General features: G+C 39.5%; 1 protein-coding gene across 4 annotated transcripts in view; it reads left to right on the top strand.

The window, feature by feature from the left end:
- Positions 1-18319, top strand: part of LOC111144071 (calcium dependent secretion activator) — a 469442-nt gene that overhangs the window by 226563 nt on the left and 224560 nt on the right. For all 4 annotated transcript variants that reach the window (XM_022498167.1, XM_022498166.1, XM_022498164.1 and 1 more), the window contains 2 exons: positions 1702-1935; positions 6629-6750. In XM_022498167.1, coding sequence (XP_022353875.1) covers positions 1702-1935; positions 6629-6750 — 356 coding nt within the window. The remainder of the gene's footprint in view (positions 1-1701; positions 1936-6628; positions 6751-18319) is intronic.

The following is an 18319-nucleotide window of genomic DNA, read 5'->3' as shown; positions in this document are numbered from 1 at the left end:
ATGGGAATTAGAAAAACAATAAAAATTCAGAGCTCCTTTTTGTGACCCTAAATAACTTCTTTTTTCCTCTCCCCTGTCTCCTACCTTCCTGCCTTTCCTCCCTCCCTCTGTCAGTCTCTACCTCTATCCTCTCTCTACCTCCTTCTCTCACTTCTTTGTTAAGTGTCTTAGTCTTTCACGTGTTCCAATATGGCAGCTATCCATGAGTCTACACGATCTTGCTATTTCAGCTCCACTGATAATTGCAATCTCAGTATCTCTCAGTTCACTTGCTGGAGAAGGTAAATTCAGTTGACTGTTGGCCACTTAATTGAATTAGTTGGTTGATTTGGGTTCCACATACTAGGTACCCACATACTATGCATCTTATTTTTTTGGCCACCCAATTTGGTAAACCAATTCATGTCCCGTGTGATCCAGGTGGAATTCTATCCTCAGCCACAGGGATGGAGGAAATAACTCATGCCTAAGCAACTCAACACAACATATCACCAGCCATAAAAGGTGGTTCAGAGTATGTCATAAGTCGGACTTTGGGTGAGAATTTTGGAATAAAAGACATTACAAGAAGAGATATTCATCCTTCCTTTAGATAGCATAATGTGATGTTATAAGGTCAGATCTTTAGTAACCCTTCTGTGACATTAAGGGGAGCCAGACTGAGCATTGGACCAACCCAAAGAAACCCAAACCAAGATTTGGGAGAAAAATTCAGTTGTGATATCATCTGAGTCCTGATTCCAGCCTCCCTGGAAGCTGGTCTACCCACAGGACATTTCAGACTCATAAATTTCCTTCATTGTTTAAGCCAGTTCCAAATTGGGTTTTTCTGTCACTTGCATCCCCCCCCAAAAAAAGTCAAACTGATGTGGCTTGCCCCTCAACCTGATCAGTATGAACCAAGACTAAGGAGGGCAAGTTCATGTTTCAAGTGGAAAATGATTCTTTGAGAAGGTGATTAATCCAAAGTATATTTAAGGCACTTGGACAACTTAGAGGTATAAAGAAATTAAATAGCATAGCTAAAGCATGTTGCAATTACAACTGAATTCATAAGCAAGTAAGGAAAAAATAGAGGTCAGTTTTTATACTGAATTCCTTTAATCTTCTTTTCTAAAGAATTTTAATCATGTCTTTCATCACTTCATTAATTTTTTCAATTTTTCTTGAAAACAGTAACTATTCTTTCTACTATTCCTTTTAGAAATAGCTACAGGCTATGTTTGAAACATCTCAAATGAGCTCCTCTTGAATTATTCATGTGAGAAAATCTCTATATGTATCCAGAAATAGGGTGTCTTTCTGTCTCTAAACTTAAAAACAACTGATTGCATTTTGCTAAAAAGAAAAACTGTTTCAACCGAAACCAGATTTAAAAAATATCACCCCATTTTTCTTTCCACAAATCAAATTTGCTGGAGAAAACTGGGGGAAAAATTGGACTATAATAAAACATTTGACTCTTTCTTACTATATGTTTATGTATATATCTCTCAGCTGTTAGAGATTGTAAATAACTAGAAGGCAAGCAGCTATCAACTCAGCTAGGTTGAACATTTTTCTAGCACAACACCACAATATCTGAGCAAAATTTCACCAGTGGTAGATGTTATTATAATTCTGGGCTGTAAGATGGAAACCTTCTATGTAAATCAGGTCTCTATTTACTTTTCTGCTCATACTTTTCTTTTTCTTTTTAAGGAGCGCAAATTTCCCAAGTTTGTATCTAAAGAAATGGAAAACATGTACATTGAGGAGCTGAAGTCATCAGTCAACCTGCTCATGGCCAACTTAGAGAGCATGCCGGTGTCCAAAGGCGGCGAGTTCAAGCTTCAGAAACTCAAACGCAGCCACAATGCTTCCATTATCGACATGGGCGAGGAGAGTGAGAACCAGCTCTCCAAATCAGACGTTGTGCTATCTTTCTCTCTGGAGGTAAAAAGCCCTAAACCCTTAAACATCTTCTGGCACAGCCAGCAGGATGTGGGTGATTAGACGCACCACAGCTAGCTTGCTTTCCTCCTTGCACCCCCAGACCAGTTATTAAAATAACAGCTTGCTAAGCATAGGTCAGCTAATCAGCAAGTGATTCCCCATCTCCAGGAGCCCATGCTTTTCTTAAGGAAATGCAGTCTTAAGAACCACCTACTTAATTTAATCTTGCTTTATTTTCCATCTTAAAGCAGTGCTCAAGGATTTTGTAAAGACCTTATGCAATCTAGAAAGTTTAAAATTTTGGCATCCTGTGTCGTAGTTATGAGAGAAATACCTAGCATCATTTGATGAGTTGTAGATTTTCTTTCCTGTCATGTCTCCTGTTAGCTACACCGTAGAGAGCCTCTTATTGCAGTGGAGACTTTTTTACTGATCTCATCACCTGAAGAAAGAACCTGTTCAGACTGGGACTGTGGCAGAAGGCTCCACATGCTAATAAATTTCTCTATAACTTCTACTCACGTTTGTTCTTCATACATATAATTGAGGGAGTGGATCTGATCTGGCTACATTGGAATTGCCTGGGAAGCTGGTTTTGTGTGCAGATTCCCGGCATCACCCCGACCTACTGACCCAAATCTCGAGGCAGGGGAAATACAACCTGCTGCAGTCATTTTGGAAAATAGTTGGGTGGTTTCTCAAAAAGTTAAACATAAACTGGGGCACCTGGGTGGCTCAGTGGGTCAAGCCTCTGCCTTCGGCTCAGGTCATGGTCTCAGGGTCCTGGGATTGAGCCCCATGTTGGGCTCTCTGCTCAGTAGGGAACCTGCTTCCCCCTCTCTCTCTGCCTGCCTCTCTGCCTAGATGTGATCTCTCTCTCTGTGCCAAATAAATAGATAAAATCTTTGAAAAAAAAAAAGTTAAACATAAAATTACCATGTGTAGAATGCAACTCTACTCTTAGGTAGCTACGCAAGAGAAACGAAAACACATGTCCCCATAAAATCTTGCTCCCCAAATGTTTATAGCAGCATTATTCTTACTAGAATAAAATAGAAACAAATAGAATAAAAATAGAATAAAAATATTTCTAAAAATAGAAACAATAGAAACAATCTATATGTGTATTCACTAATAAATGGATAGACAAAGTGTGGTACATCCATACAAAGAGTTACTACTCAGCAATTGAAAGAAACAAACTACAGATAACATGCTTTGATGTAGATGAATGTCAGAAACATTCTGCTTAGTGAAAGAAGGCAGACACAAGAGACACATGTTGTTTGAGTCCATTGATATAAAATGTCTAGGAAAGGCAAATCTCTAGATTTTAGAGATTTAGATCAAATTAGCATCGCCTGGGGCAAGAGGTGAAAATGGACATTAGATTAGAAATTAGATTAGCGTCGCCTGGGGCAGGAGGTGAAAATGGACATGAGGGACATTACTGGAGGAGATAAGAATGTTCTAAAACTAATTTGTGATGATAGTCATGCAACTTAGTAAATTTACTAAAATCATTGCATTGTACACTTGAAATGGGTTAATTATATGATCTGTAAAATATGTCTCAGTGGTGTCAGAAGGAATCTCTGGGTGGGATGCACCACGAAATGCACATTTTAATAAGCCACCCAGTGCCTCTTCCGTGCCTTGAAGTTCGAGAACCATTTGTAACTTTTTCAAGCTCAGAACCCCACCAGGATTTTACAATAGCCCTGGACTTGGGAAGACCAAGAAAAGAGATCACATTTCTGTAGATTTAGTTAGGATTTGTGAAGACTAGTTTAATTTTCTAGAACATCATTAATGCTTGCTGTGAATTAACTGCAGATAATTTGTTTTACTATGCTCAGTTCTGATCAAGATAGTCATCTTACAGTGTTTCAACATGTATTTTGCAGTTGGAAGAAGCAGTATTCAGTTAAATATAAGGCATTTGGTGTGTGAAAAAATCATCAGTGTAATTTCACAGAAACTTCCTTCCTTTCTTTCTTTTTTAATACCGCCACCTGAGGTACTGAATGCTTTTTCTTAGGTGTCTTTGAATTTGATTATTGCCAATTAGAGGTGGCAATTTATTCCGTACTGCCTCTTGTCTTTCTACAGAAAGTGGGAAAAAAGTGGTTTATTGATTTTCATGAAGTTTTTAAATCCGTAATTTCCTAATTCTTTACCAGGACTCAATATTATGCAGCTGATTATCTGAAATATAGATGTGAGTGAGTCCCCAACCACACTCCCGTTGTGTACATGGTTCAAACAGGCTTTAACGTGTAAGCACAAGTACAGAATGAAATGCCCTAAGCTTCCCAAATACTTTTTACTTGGAACAGCAAATTGCACATATACTAAAACTGCCAGCAGCAATCATTGTGCATCTGTATGTTGGGTGACACAGTTGGGGGATGGTGAGAAGAGGGAGACAGAGGAAGGTCATCTCATCAGGGCAGACTGGGTTTGGACTTGCAGGTTGGTACAAGACATGTTTCATGCACGTCAGAATTGCAAGGCTGGGGAGGACAGTTATGTAGAGCAGTGAACCGCAGCAGGAGAACTGAGGTCCAGGTTGCCCAGTGGCACAGCCTTGCACAGGGGAGTGCTCTGATGGGCCTATATAGAGTACCATTTGCCTGCTTCGCATCATAAACTCCATGAGTCCTCACAACAATCTTTTGAACCATTTGCAAATGTGAGAAAAAAGCCACAGAGAGGTTAAGGAACTTACAAATAATTATACGGCTAGTGAAAATGCAGATTCAGGATTTGAACTAAATCTTTCAAATTACAAAAAAAATGCTGTTCTTGCTCCTGTGCCTCTCATTTCCTCTCATTTGTATGGTTCTTTCCCGTATGAACATTCTCATCCATCGTATTTGGTCCTCATGTAACAGCCACGGAGGGATATAGGGCATATATTATTATCCTCATTTTACAGATGGAAAGACTGAGACTCGGGAGATTTGAAAGAAAAGTGGTCTGACTTTAAGGCCAGGCCATTTGCTCCACATCACATGAGTGAGAGTGGTTCTCAAAGTATGGCTCCTGGATCATCAGCATCAGCAGCACCAGGGAAATTACTATAAATAAAAAAGGCTTAGGCTCCATCCCAGACCTGCTTATCAGAATTCTGGGGGTGGAGCCCAGCAGTTTCTGGGTTTAGAAAGCCCTCCAGATATTTCTGGTTTGCATCAAGTTTGCGAACCACTGGGCTTTTAAACAGCAAAACTGACTTGGTTCAAGGCCAGTGCTATTGTTCTTCCTTGAATCAAGCCCATTGAAGAAGTGTACACACTGGATGTTGTATGTAAGTGACAAATCACTAAATTCTACTCCTGAAACCAATATTGCACTGCATGTTAACTAACTAGAGTGTAAGTACAAATTTTGAAATAAAAGAAGGAAGTGTACTTTTTTTTAAAAGATTATATTTATTTATTTGACAGAGAGAGAGAGAGATCACAAGTAGGCAGAGAGGCAGGCAGAGTTGCGGGGGGAAGCAGGCTCCCCGCTGAGCAGAGAGCCTGATGCGAGGTTCAATCCCAGGACCTTGAAATCATGATCTGAGCCGAAGGCAGAGGCTTAACCCACTGAGCCACCCAGGTGCCCTGGAAGTGTACATTTTTTGCACAACCATATCCTTCTCTGTGTGTCCTGCCTTACCTCTTTTGGAGTACAACTGAATGATATTTTAGTATCCCTTGCTTACTATAAATCCCTGTTGCAGGTCATTTGTTTCAGATTTTTACATTGGTATATTTGCTCTATCCGCCCCTCCAGTCCTCTCCCCTCTAATAAATGACAGGATATACCACTGAATATGAGAATCTCAGGTGATTGAATGGAGTTAAGGGTAGTGGTTGGAAGTGCCAAGAATTGTAAATGATATATTTTGGTCCAGCAAAACACCAGCTTTTTTCCTCAGTCTAGAACAGAGAGTATGCAGCTGCAGATGTGTTTTTGTTTTGATTCAACAATGTTGGCCTCCCCAGAGTTTGTGTATTTTATTCCTCCCTTTTTGGATTATTGTCAAAACTTCAAAATCAGATTTCTGACTTTGATTCTGATTCAAATTTCCATCTTCTGGGTAGGAAAAACTGCAGTATCTGGCAACTCCAGACTAAGGAAAGACAAGGCCACAGTGGGCTGCAACTGGGTGCCAACTGCTCTGTTTAGATGGAGCATATGCTCTCCTATTTTGCCCCAGGCCCCACTACTCCCTGCTGTCTTTCTGCCTCTAATGCTGAATGGTTCTTTGCCCTTGATCTTAGCATTTGCTAAGAGAAAAGAGAAAAGTGAATTTCTGGGCCTTTGTCTCTGCCAAGTTCTGAATTAAAAGTTAGACTATTTTTAAAGAAAATAATACAGAGCCTATTTATTTGTAGAAATGAAAAAGGATCCTGTGCATTCAACCCAGGAAAAGAGAAACCCATTTCACATTACCTGTCTGGCCCTATGAGCTTCTAAAGTGGTGAGGGTTGTCTTTCCATCCAGGAGGCAAAAAATTACACTATCAAGAACTGTATCTTCATGCTAGACTGGTACCAGCCTGGCTGATAGCAAACTGATAGAAACTGCCAGAAACTTGTTGGGTTTTTTGGTCACTTCTTCCCACCTCTATATTTTCTTCTGGGTGATGCTGTCCATGGGCTTTGGCAGTAACCTCCACCATGTGTGACTCTCTTTCCAGGTGGTGATCATGGAAGTCCAAGGCCTCAAATCCTTGGCTCCCAATCGCATTGTTTATTGCACAATGGAGGTGGAAGGAGGAGAGAAACTACAGACTGACCAGGCCGAGGCTTCTAAACCAACGTAAGTTCTGCTCCTGCACTGTTCATCTTCCAGAAGGTGGTTCTCATTGGCTCCATTTTGTCTAACTCCAAGTTAAAGGTCTGGTTTCCCCAGAAGGTTCTAGAAGGCATGTTCCTTGTTTGTTTTCCAAACAAGATGACTTGATTACATTCTTATTCGGAGGCCATAATAAGGATTGCAGTTTTTTCAGAGCAGAGAACAGAAGGAAAGTAAAGAAACAATCTCCTTTCTGGAGCTCTATGTAATCACCTTAGTTTCAATTCTTTAACAGGACGTGTAGGAAAGTTTGATACAAATCTGTTTTATTAAATTTACTGAATGATATTTCATTCATGGATTAAGAGATTTTTTTTTCAAAATCTTTCTCTATGTGCCAAAATTATGACTATGTCAGTAAAGCAGTGTGTTATTTTAAATATGATATATTAATTCATTTGATCAATGCATATTTGTCAAATGCTCAGTGTGTGTGTACAAGGTAGTGTTGCCCAGTGGAAAGGAAAGTAGTCACTGCTTTAGCCCTACTGAGCTCACCATTGAGTGGAAGGATCAGAAATATAATCACATAAATATATAATTACAAATAGTTACAAATGCTGAAAAGGAAAGAGTGCTTTGAGAGGAGGTAGCAGGGGACCTAAGTCACTTTGTGGGGACAGAGTAAGAGTAGGCCTTCTGTAGGAGTTATGAGAAATTTGGGTTTGTATTATAAAAGTTGAATGAGTTGGGGTGGGAATAGAAAGAGCATTCCAGGCAGTCAGCTTGTATAAAGGCCCTGTGGTTAACGAAGGCCCTATGGGAAAGCAGAATGGAAAGAAGTTTTCGTGGGGCTAGAGCTCAGAGAACAAGGTATGCCAGAAACTGCCAGTGAGACAAGAAGGGACCACACAATGGAGAGCCTTGCTAGACCGTGAGAGGGAAGTACAGAGATAAGTGATCAGATATGTGTTTTTAAAAAATCACTGTGGCTGTAGCAGAGTGAGCCAGAGTTGATGCAGGAGACCAGCTAGGATTCTCCAGCAGTGGTTCGTAAGGATAATGATGATCAATTCATCTGGGTCAGTAGACTCTCAGGCCTCAACAATTCAGGAGGGGTCACTTTTTTTTCCCTCCCTAACCACCTATTTCTCTTCTATCTCAATTAAGCCAGCCTAGACTAACGAGCTTTCTTTTTTTATTGTTGTTAATCCATAAAAGTCATAAAAACAGTAACCCCTGATAGCAATGTACTGCCTCTCCTTCCCCAGAGAATTATCAACTATTTAGCAGAACATGAATAACCGTACCAGCGTGTTCAAACAAAATGGTTCAAAGAAAGCACTGAATGTTTCCCGGACTAGAGGAAATCTGAGGGCATTGTATGCCTTCGAGTGGTTCTTTGCCTGAGTAGACAAAGGCCTCAGATGGTCGGAAGCTGGGCGAAATTGATGAATGGAAGCGAGATGAGATGGAAACCAATACAACTTGTTGCACATTATCTTTCCTCCCTTTTTTCCAACTTAGTTTTAAATTGAAAACGAATGCAGTGTCTTTTTCACTGCCTGACAAAAGTCCTCATTTTCCCCACACCTGCCGCCATAGCGTGACCCTTATCAATGCTATTATGTTATGATGCATGTTTATACGTGCTTTTACAAATGTGTCATATGTGGGGGAAGAAAAACTTATTTGGTATTTCTGCCAACTTTTTGGATGTTGGGCCTAATATGGTGTCCTAAGATAGAGAAGGAAGGAGAAATCTCTGATTATTCTAACAGGATGTTGTTTCATATGAACTATTTTATCTTAAAACATAATTCATACATTTTATTAGGTTTAAAGGTTTCAGCTGCCAGGGTAAATGATGAGCTGATTTTCATGTGCTTATGAATGTTTAAAACAGAGTTTCAGATTACAAATAAATATGGAACACTTCGGTCTACCTACTTGAAATACTCATATTTCACATATATATTTACTCATATCCACACATGTGCTTTAGTATGTCCATATTCATAAACATCTCACCCTAAAACATTTCGCTTTTCCAGCCAAAGGTATAATATTTTTATTTTTCTTCCATCGGTGAGCAGGTATTACTAAAACCTCACAGAAGATTTGCTTGTTTGCTTGCTTGTTTTTCAATCCATGAAGAATGCAAGTTTTCATGGCTAGGGTCCAGTCAAATCAATCAGGAGTGGCTACCTTGAGTGCTTTGTTAAGAAAAGTTCTGAGGGCAGATCTATATTCAGAGGAAAATAGTGCATGATGAACTTGTTACGTCTGCCGAAGGAGAAGAACAAGTGTAAGTGCCGTGTATATGCCATTTCTTAGTATCCCAAGGAGATATACACAGAGTCTGAAATCTGACAATGCTTGTTTCCTGCTGTCTCTTTTTTTTATCCTTTCTATACGAATTCTCTTTAAACCTCTACTCATCATCCTTCTAAATCTACAATTCTTTTCCCAGTTCTCTTCGTTACCTTTTTCCTTGTCATTGTTCAGTTCTGGAAGTTTTTCTCTGCCTCTGGCTTGACATGGTTGGATGAATGAGCCTGTTGGTGCAGGTATATTTTTTTCCTCTCTCCCTAGTTTGGACTTATTCAGAATCCTATCTTTTTTTTTTTTCCTTTGAAACTTATATTCTCCTTTTCTTCTCTACTTCTACTTATAATTTTTCCCATTATCAATCCCTCACTATCATGTCTGCTACTTGATTTTGATTACACCCAAAAGTATCATTTTGAAGGTTATCTTCCGTCTATCCTAGTAACTCCCCTTTATCATCTGACAAGTTTAGCCCTTTTTCTGCCCTCCTCATTTTCCGAATCTTGTCTTTGACTATTCTTACAGCCTGCTGATGCCCATACTTTATTTATACATTCTAAAATCAAAATTCAATTCAAGCCAGTTTTATTTGTTACTCATTAATTCTGTTGTTGCTGCTACTAGGTATTTTACCCAGTAACTGGAAACCCACATCTTATCTCATCAGGTGTCTACAAGGAATTTGACTTTTGTTTTGTTGTTTGGGTTTTTTTTTTTTTTTTTTTACCAAGTACAGTCACAAATCCAGAAGTACATCGCATGACCCACTTTGTCCAAGAGTGTGGTTTTTTAGAACTTTAATGTGGAGATGTCTTCACTGAAAACAAGGGCAGGGAGAGTTGTACCATGATTAAGTTTGGGAAATGCAAAACATTTCATCTCTTTATAAGTTTTTCAGTGTTCATCAGCATTTAAAAACCTTTGAAGATTTCCAACAGTAAATAAACCTATTTGCCTTTGATTATTCATGAGTTCCCCAAACTTATTTCAACTAATACCTATTAGCATCCATTGGAAATGCTAGTCTATATTGTCCAAACCTAGTAATGGGAGTTTCAAGTTCTCCCTCACTTCCTAAGCCAGTACTGTCTCTTCACTTAAAACCAGGGCCCTACGGATTGCATGGAGCACTGGGTGTGGTGCAAAAACAATGAATACTGTTATGCTGAAAATAAATTTAAAAAATTAAAACAAAACAAAACAAACAAACAATAATACCAGGGCCCTGCCTGGCATGATCATTTTGGATCTGATGCATAATATAAGAATGTTGTGTTCATGAGTTAAATACACTTTGTGATTGGAAAAAATGAGGTGTGTGTGTTTGTGTGTGTATGTGTGTCCTCTGTTCATCCTTCATTTTATCAATCTGGATGCTAAATGTGGGATATTTTCAAGCAGACGTTATTTCCTCTCAATTCAGTTGTCCTCCTCTCCTGGGTCTTAACATGGAAAGCCAGGAAAATATGTTATCACAAGTTTTCAAGCAATATGTTTATTTCAAAGAATATTGCCTCCATTTGTAATATATTGTTTTTTGCTTCTGTGGGAAAGCAATGGAGGTGCTGAGGCAGAAGTCATTGAAATCGTGTCTTTAGGCAAGCAGTCTCCGGCAGGCATGAGAATGGAGAAGAGAAATACTTTGTGGATTCAAGAACTCAGATGTATTTGTCTACCTCCTATGAAACAGAGCAGACTTTTCTTCCCATGCCAGGTGTTTTTCAAAGGACAACACTCTTAGCTCTGTGGATAACAGATTATGTTAGGTTTGATCAAGACATGGCTTTGAGTAAAATCAAGTCATGTGATAAGGAAGTCATTGCTTCTCCATTTGTTTATCTGTTCTGATCAGGTCCAGGAGAACATCTTTATTTGGTTCTAGTAAATCTTTAACACCTTCAGAAACCTCAGGTTCTGCATCTTCTGCAGACCAAAGCCTTCAACTAGAATTTCATAGCATTGTTTAGATCTCACTTACCCAAAAATATTTTCTGTACCGGGTCTTGGAGTGGTTTCAAGGGAAAGAGAGTACCTTTTCTGGATGTCTCCTTTGAAATGTAGATGTAAGGGAAAGACGGGAGGGATAGTTACTTGCACTCCCTCAACAAGGGTACATACAATGCTTTCCTTATGTCCACCTGGGGTTGGGGCTAGAGCCTTGACATAGATCCAGTTTTGGCCTCGTAGAGTGGACATTCTAGTAAAGGGCACAATCAGTAAACACATGAACAAATAAACAGGTAAAGCAATAACAGTTTCTAATTTGTGTTACCTTCCATTCATGGTGGTGTTTTGTCTTCTGCATCAGCGACATAAGTGTTATTTTTAAAAGAAATATAGTAACATTTAAAAGTGAATTGATTTAAATAAAATATATTAAGTAAATAATAGCCCAGGTGGTACCTGGATAGGATTTAAAAAATAATAATAATCACGGAAGCTGTGTTGATATGTGGGAATAGCAAAGATGGGTAAGATGGTATGCAAAATACTTTAATTTGGGAAAACTGATGTAAGGAAATAGAACATATTCCCTGAGGGGAAGATATACTTCAAAGTGACTTTCTTGGTGGTTTTGTACCATGTAAGTTACCTTCTAAAGAAAGCAAGCCCTGAGGGTTAAATGCTAGAGAAATTTAAGTAATTGGGCTAAAAAGGAAGGCAGTTTTAGTTGGCAGTCCAATATTGTGCTAAGTTATCCAAAATTGCATTCTTCTGAATGGAAACCAAGGATGCTACTTGACATTTGATTATTTAACCAGTTTATTATTCCCTGACAAGCCACGGGCTTTGTGACATATGGATTTCATTATTGTCAGGAATTAGAAAACACAACCAGACTGTTTCCTGCCACTTTCCAAGGGAAGAAGAAAATAAGATGCCCTCGCTGGTAAATCTTGTCATAGCCCTAGCATTTTTCAATGGCACCTTATCTAATGAGACCACGTTAAGGCAAAAAATAAAAACAAAATGCAATGACTTTCTGTAACATTTTTCTTCTCTGAAATATATTATTTGTCCTAATGGCAACTCAAAATGGGCCAGGCTTATTACACCCAAATTACTCATACAAATGGAGTAGCATTAAATCGCCCCCACAGTAAGTCAGTTACAAAGTCAAGAAAGGAACTTGTGCCCGGTGCCGGCCAAATCCTTGCCTCATGTATCATCTTAATGGTACTCCTTTTTCAGTGTAACCAAAAATGTTTTCAGTGTACTGGGCCTTGGAATGATTTAAATGGAAACAGACTATCTTTCCTGAATGGCTTCTTTGAAATTTAGATGCAAGAGAATGATATAGAGGATAAGCACTTGCTTTCCCTCAACAAGTGTACATACTTCCTTGGGTCCACCTTGTGCTGGGGCTACACCCATGAAAGACATAGATCAAGCTTTGGGCTCATAGAATGTACATTCTAGTAAAGGACTTAGGCAATAAACAAATGAATAAATAAATATATAAGATAATAGTAGATTGTAATTTGGTTCCAAAAGAAATGAATAGACTGCTGCAGTGAAAAGTAATGGGGAGGCAGGGTACTCCAGTGGCCAAGAAACCCTATTCAGAGTAGGTAATGTGTCAGTTGCTACTTGCAGGATAAGGAATGACCCAGTAATTCGATTACTAGGTATTTATTTACCCAAAGAAAATGAAAACACTAATCCAAAAAGATATATGTACCCCTGTGTTTATTGCCGCATTATTTATAATAGCCAAGATATGGAAGTAATCCAACTGTCCATTCATAGATGAATGGATAAAGAATATGTGTGTGGAATGTGTGTGTGTGTGTGTGTGTGTGTGTGTGTGTGTGTGAATATTACTCAGCCATAAAAAAGAATAAGATCTTGGCATTTGCAAGGCAGCATAGATAGATCTGGAAGGTATAATGCTAAGTGAAATAAATCCATCAAAGAAAGAAAAATACTATATGATTTCACTCATATGTGAAATGAACAAAGAAAAAAAAAGACAAACAAAAAAAGCAAACTCCTAAAAACAGAGAACAAACTGGTGGTTTCCAGAGGGGAGATGGGTGAAACAGATAACAAGCACTCACTAATGTATAGAATTGTTGAATTATTACGTTGTGCACCTGAAGCTAATATAAGGATGTATGTTAATTATACTTCAATTTTAAAAAAAGAGGAAATAGCAAGGAAAAGATGCCAGGTGCAGTTAAGAGCAAGTGCAAAGGCTTTCAGATAGGAAAGAGCTCCATGTGTTCCAGGACCAGAAAGGAGAGCAGTATGAGTAGAGACTAGTCAATGTTGGGGAGTGTGGTACAGGAAGAGACTGAAAAGCAAGGCAGGGCCGGACAACTCAGGGCCTCCTAGGCCACATGAAGGATTTGAACTCTATTCCAAGACCATGGAGAAGCTGTCAGAGAATCTTAAGCCAGGGAGGGTATGATTGGATTTCTGTCTTGAAACCTAAAGCATCTTTAAGGACCAGAGTTAATTTGGAATGAAGGGTTTATCAGTCAACAAATATGGACCACATGCTATTTCCCAGACATTAGGGTTAGGGAAATGATAGAGACCTGACTTTTAACATAGAGCCACAGAGAAAAGCTGGTGGAAAAAGTCCAAGTGCCCCAGCAGAGTAATAAATTCTTCCAGAGTCACTATAGCTTTCAGAACTGCAAAGGCCACCTCATTGGCAAAGGAGTGAAGCCTCCTGAGAATCACCTCTTTTCATGTTTACCTTTCTTGATACTCCATGTTCAAGGTCACAGTCCAGGAGATGTTTATGTTGAACTGATTGGGAGTGTGGCTACCATTTCTCTGGTCTTTCCTTTCTGAGAAAGAGGCTTAGCTTTTTTCAGAGTTATCATAAGTGGTAAAGGCCAACACTGACCCAGAAATTCAATTTTGCTAGGCTCCCAGAAGATGTGTGGGTTGGGAAGAAGAAAAATTATAATTACAGTTTGGGGCGCTCAGAAGCTATCTGGCCTCCCAGCCCAGAAGGCTTGGTCCAGAAGCCACAACTTTTGTTGAAAACCAGTTTGTGTTTGCTTGTGAGCCGGGGAGTGAAAACAGGCTGGGTGAGAAAACAAGAAGCAACAGGGTAGATGGTGGAAAGGAATGGGGTGCTAGAGACCAACTTCGGAGATGGAGCTCCTCACGGTATACCCAGCTCTGTCCTAAATTTGCCACCCATCTTGTATAGGTTAGTAAGCTTTCCAGCTTCACCATGTTATGATGAGTGATATCCAAGACCACTGCTCCCCCAACAATTCTATAGGTTTTTCATCCAGCTAACCCAGAGAAGAGCTATAATTGCAGACCTTATGGCAGAGTTTTCAGAAATTTCAAGTAACACGGGGTGGTGAAGTTTCTAGAGTTGGTAGGAGTTCAGAACTGGATGATTGAGTAGTGGCTTAAGTTTGAAAGTTACACAGTGATGCTCCATCACAATGTCAGAAATTTATGAAAGTTCTGATTTCATGGGTACTCCAACATAGGGTTGGTATAAAACAAAGATATTTTTTGCCCTAGCCCTTTAAGGACTAAGGGAAACAAAGTTCATTTACTTTCTGATTCAGGTCCTGAACTTACCTATCATTTGTACCTAATACTGGAGTAATCTGGGATCTGGACTGATCACCCATCATTGTTTAGTGGAAATCCAGGGAAATATATTTATCTGTAGGTGTGGAAAAACCACTACACTTGTTACCTAGTGATGAGGAAGAAGAATGTAGGAAGGAATGGCATATTGTTTCTTATATGTAATAATGTAATGGCATGAACTCCAGGAACTCCATTTATCCTCACTGATGAGAAGAGAAGCTTGGTCTAGATTCATCGATGCATAGAAGCAATTTTGGACATTTTGGCATTTTGGACAAGAGCATAGGATTGGGAGCCTGCGTGAGTTTGGACAGATTAGTTTAACTCTTGTGCCTTGGTTTCCACATTGTTGTGAAAATTAAGTAAGTTAACAAATACAAAATATTTGAAATACTGCCTGTCATGTTGGCTGTTATTATCATGGCTTCATTCTTGTTTGGAGGAAGGGGAGAGAGTTGCGGGATAAAAATAGCCTGGGTCTAAAATAGTAATTTACATTGATGTAACACCTTCTATGGGCCAGATGCTATGCTAAAGTATTTCATAATCAATGTCTTGTTTAACGCCCTACTGATACCTGAGATAAGTACTGTTGTTATTCCCTGTATTTTACTGATGGGAATATTGAGATTCAGAGAGGTTAAATAACTTGGTCAAAGTTGCACAGATAATAAGTAGCTGAGCCAGGAGCCAACCCCAAATCCTGTACATTTAACTCATTTTGCCTTTCTGAAACATATTATGCCACTAAAAGAAGGTTGGTTTGTTTGTTTTTTTAGTTAGCATTGACTATTCAGCAAAACTATTCAACAAGGCTCATTTCTTTTCCATAAGCACAGTTATGTCATGGGTCAAATCTCTGCCTGTTTAGATGGTGATGACTGGGCCATCACGCATTAGTGCAAACACAAGTGTTTCAGCTCCCTGCAGACTCTCAGCTCTGCGGGCACCTTTCGACCCATACGCAGCAGCACTGTTAGGGGCTACATAGGTGAGTCTGCAAAGATAAACCAGGGATGGCCCTGCCTTTCGAGGTGCTTACAAGATCCCAGAAGAGCCACTGATGATAATGATCACCATCCCCCTTCATGAAAGTCATTATCAATAACAATTGTCCCTACCAAGCATTGAAATCTGTGGTGCCAGGTTATAAGCTAGCTAATATCATATGGTTGAGCCAGAAAACCCTGGGTTTAAATCCCAGTTCTACCAGTCACGGACTGGGTGGCCTTGGGCAAGTAGACTCTCTTTCTGAGTTTCTGTTTCTTCAAATCTGAAATGGAGACAATAATACAACCTGACCCATAGGCTTGGTGTTGGAAGATATGATCCATGTTAGCGGCTGAGTTTGATCAATGGCACCTTGTAGCCTCTCAAGAAGTGATAGCCAAAAATGGACTCTAATCTCACAGAATCCTACCTGGCACTGTAAGAAATAGATCTCTTCTATGTCCTCAGTACACGTAAGGAAGAAACTCAGAGGAGTTAGGAAGCCTGCCCTAAAATCCCACAACTTCTTAAATCCAGGCTGTATGACTCCAAACACATGGAAAGCAAAGAGCCAAACCTGCCTAAGGTTAAGGAAGGGCACTCTGTCCCAACTTCTTTCCCGAGCCAGGGGACAGACCCTCAGAGTAGGCTGCCATCAACATCAACTTGATGATACAAGAGCTAGTTCCAGAAGGCAAGAGGAATGCAAAAGGACAGCAGTCCTTCCCGAGTCCTCATGCAGAGTCACACCACGCCAAATCACTCAGCTCCCTAAGCCTGGGTCTCTACAAGCTCATTCTTCCAGCGTCTTTCTGGATCAGAGCCTTTCTTCAAGAGAGGCTAGAGTGCTGCGGACACTCTTTCTATGTGTCTTATCTGTTTTACAGCAAAGCCTCCTGTTCTGTGATACAGAGCTCACCTCACTGCAGGGGTGCAGAGGAGTGGGGGCCTCTGGGGAATGCAGATGCTCTTCTTCTCATAATGCCAATCATCATGCTGTTTGGAAACTTTTGCAACTCCTGTGCTTAAGCTCTGGAGTCCCAAAGTTCCCTGGGCTCCTTCGTAAGGACTTAAAGCTTTCACCCTGCCCCATAGCTTGTGGTTCAGAGAGTTTGGGGTGAAGCAACTGTTCTGGGGAGCCTTTCATAGCTGGAATCTGGCTGGAAACATTTTGGTGATAATATGGAAAATAAGGGTTCAACATAAGCATAAGAGTAAAAGCTTTACAATCCTTAGTTTGGATCATGCCATTGACCTTGTTACACTGGATGAATTACTAAGTCTTTCTAAACCTGTGTTTCCTCGACTATAAAATGAGGCTAAGAATACTTCTAAGCTTGTTGATGAGGATTCAAATTTAATAATATATGCAAAGCACTTGGCACCAATTTAAGAATTGTTATTCTTCTCTTTCTAATTTATTATTGTCTTCTTCATTGGAGCCAGGGTGAAAGGGAAACAGGTAACAAAGGCCATCAGTTGGTTGCCCTTTTTTAGTTTAGATGTACTTTTTAAGTTTCTCTTGGACTGTGTTCATTTATATGTAGATGACTTACTTGTACTTGGGAAAATCTGTGTATCAGGCTGGTTTTCTTATAATCTCTTACCCGTAATAGATGATCAATAAATGTTGATCGACTCAGAGCTAAGCCTTAATGGCAAATGGCTCTGGGAGAAGCTAAGAAGAAGGTCCCTGTGATGGACTTGAAAACCTCTTTAGAATACTAATCGTCATAATGATAATTATGTCAGAGTTTTCTGTCCTGAAATGAGTGCTCAGTATCCAAAAGAATAGAATAAGTCTGAAAAGTGACGTGAGCCCATGGCATGAGCGCTTCTCGACACCAAACCACTATCATGTTTCAAGTAATGAACAAAACACACACGTGTTTACACACACAGGTACCCAAGGAATGGCTAGATGCATCACCAGTTAAAGTAAATCTATGCCAATTGGGATATATCTTGTCATTTAGCAAATAGGCTGTCATGCCATCTAATTAAGATAAGGTTTTGTTGTTTGGGATTTCTTTTCTTCTGTAAATTCGCTAGAGAGACAAAAGGAATAAAAAGCTTTATGTATTCACAGACCTGTACCCCTGGGGATAAAAATATATTATATGTTTATAAAAATAAAATTTAATAAAAAAAAACATTCACCAAAAAAAAAAACCAAAAAAAAAAAAACAACAAAAACCCGAGTTGCAATATCAGTAATTGAAGGCTCTTAGGAGAGATGAATGGGAAGCAGGAATCTTGGCATTTGAAATCCCAGATCTGCCTTGCCACATGTTGTCACCTTGTTTTTCTCCCCGCTGCGTCAGATCACACAACCTGTCTCCTCCAACAACAGAACTAAGTGATTGTCTGCTGAGCCAGGTATATCGGGAATTGGGGTCTGGAAAATGCTTCTCTCTTTCTCACTTTCCTCCCTTAGAGAGAGGCCAAACAAAACAATTCTCAGAACCAAAAAAAAATTAAAAATTAAAAAAAAAAATCTTGGAACCAGCCTGGTCTCTAGAAGTAGCAGCCGTTAAGACTCACTCCTACCTTAGAGAGAGGCCAAACAAAACAATTCTCAGAACCAAAAAAAAATTAAAAATTAAAAAAAAAAATCTCGGAACCAGCCTGGTCTCTAGAAGTGGCAGCCTTTAGGACTCACTGTGCTCTTTGGGTCCACTGTGACCAGAATTCA

Source organism: Enhydra lutris, unplaced genomic scaffold, assembly GCF_002288905.1.
Source record: "Enhydra lutris kenyoni isolate GAN:26980312 unplaced genomic scaffold, ASM228890v2 scaffoldscaffold10, whole genome shotgun sequence".
Classification (NCBI taxonomy): Eukaryota; Metazoa; Chordata; class Mammalia; order Carnivora; family Mustelidae; genus Enhydra; species Enhydra lutris.
Note: the sequence above shows the minus strand (reverse complement) of the source record. Positions and strands in the feature narration are given on the sequence as shown.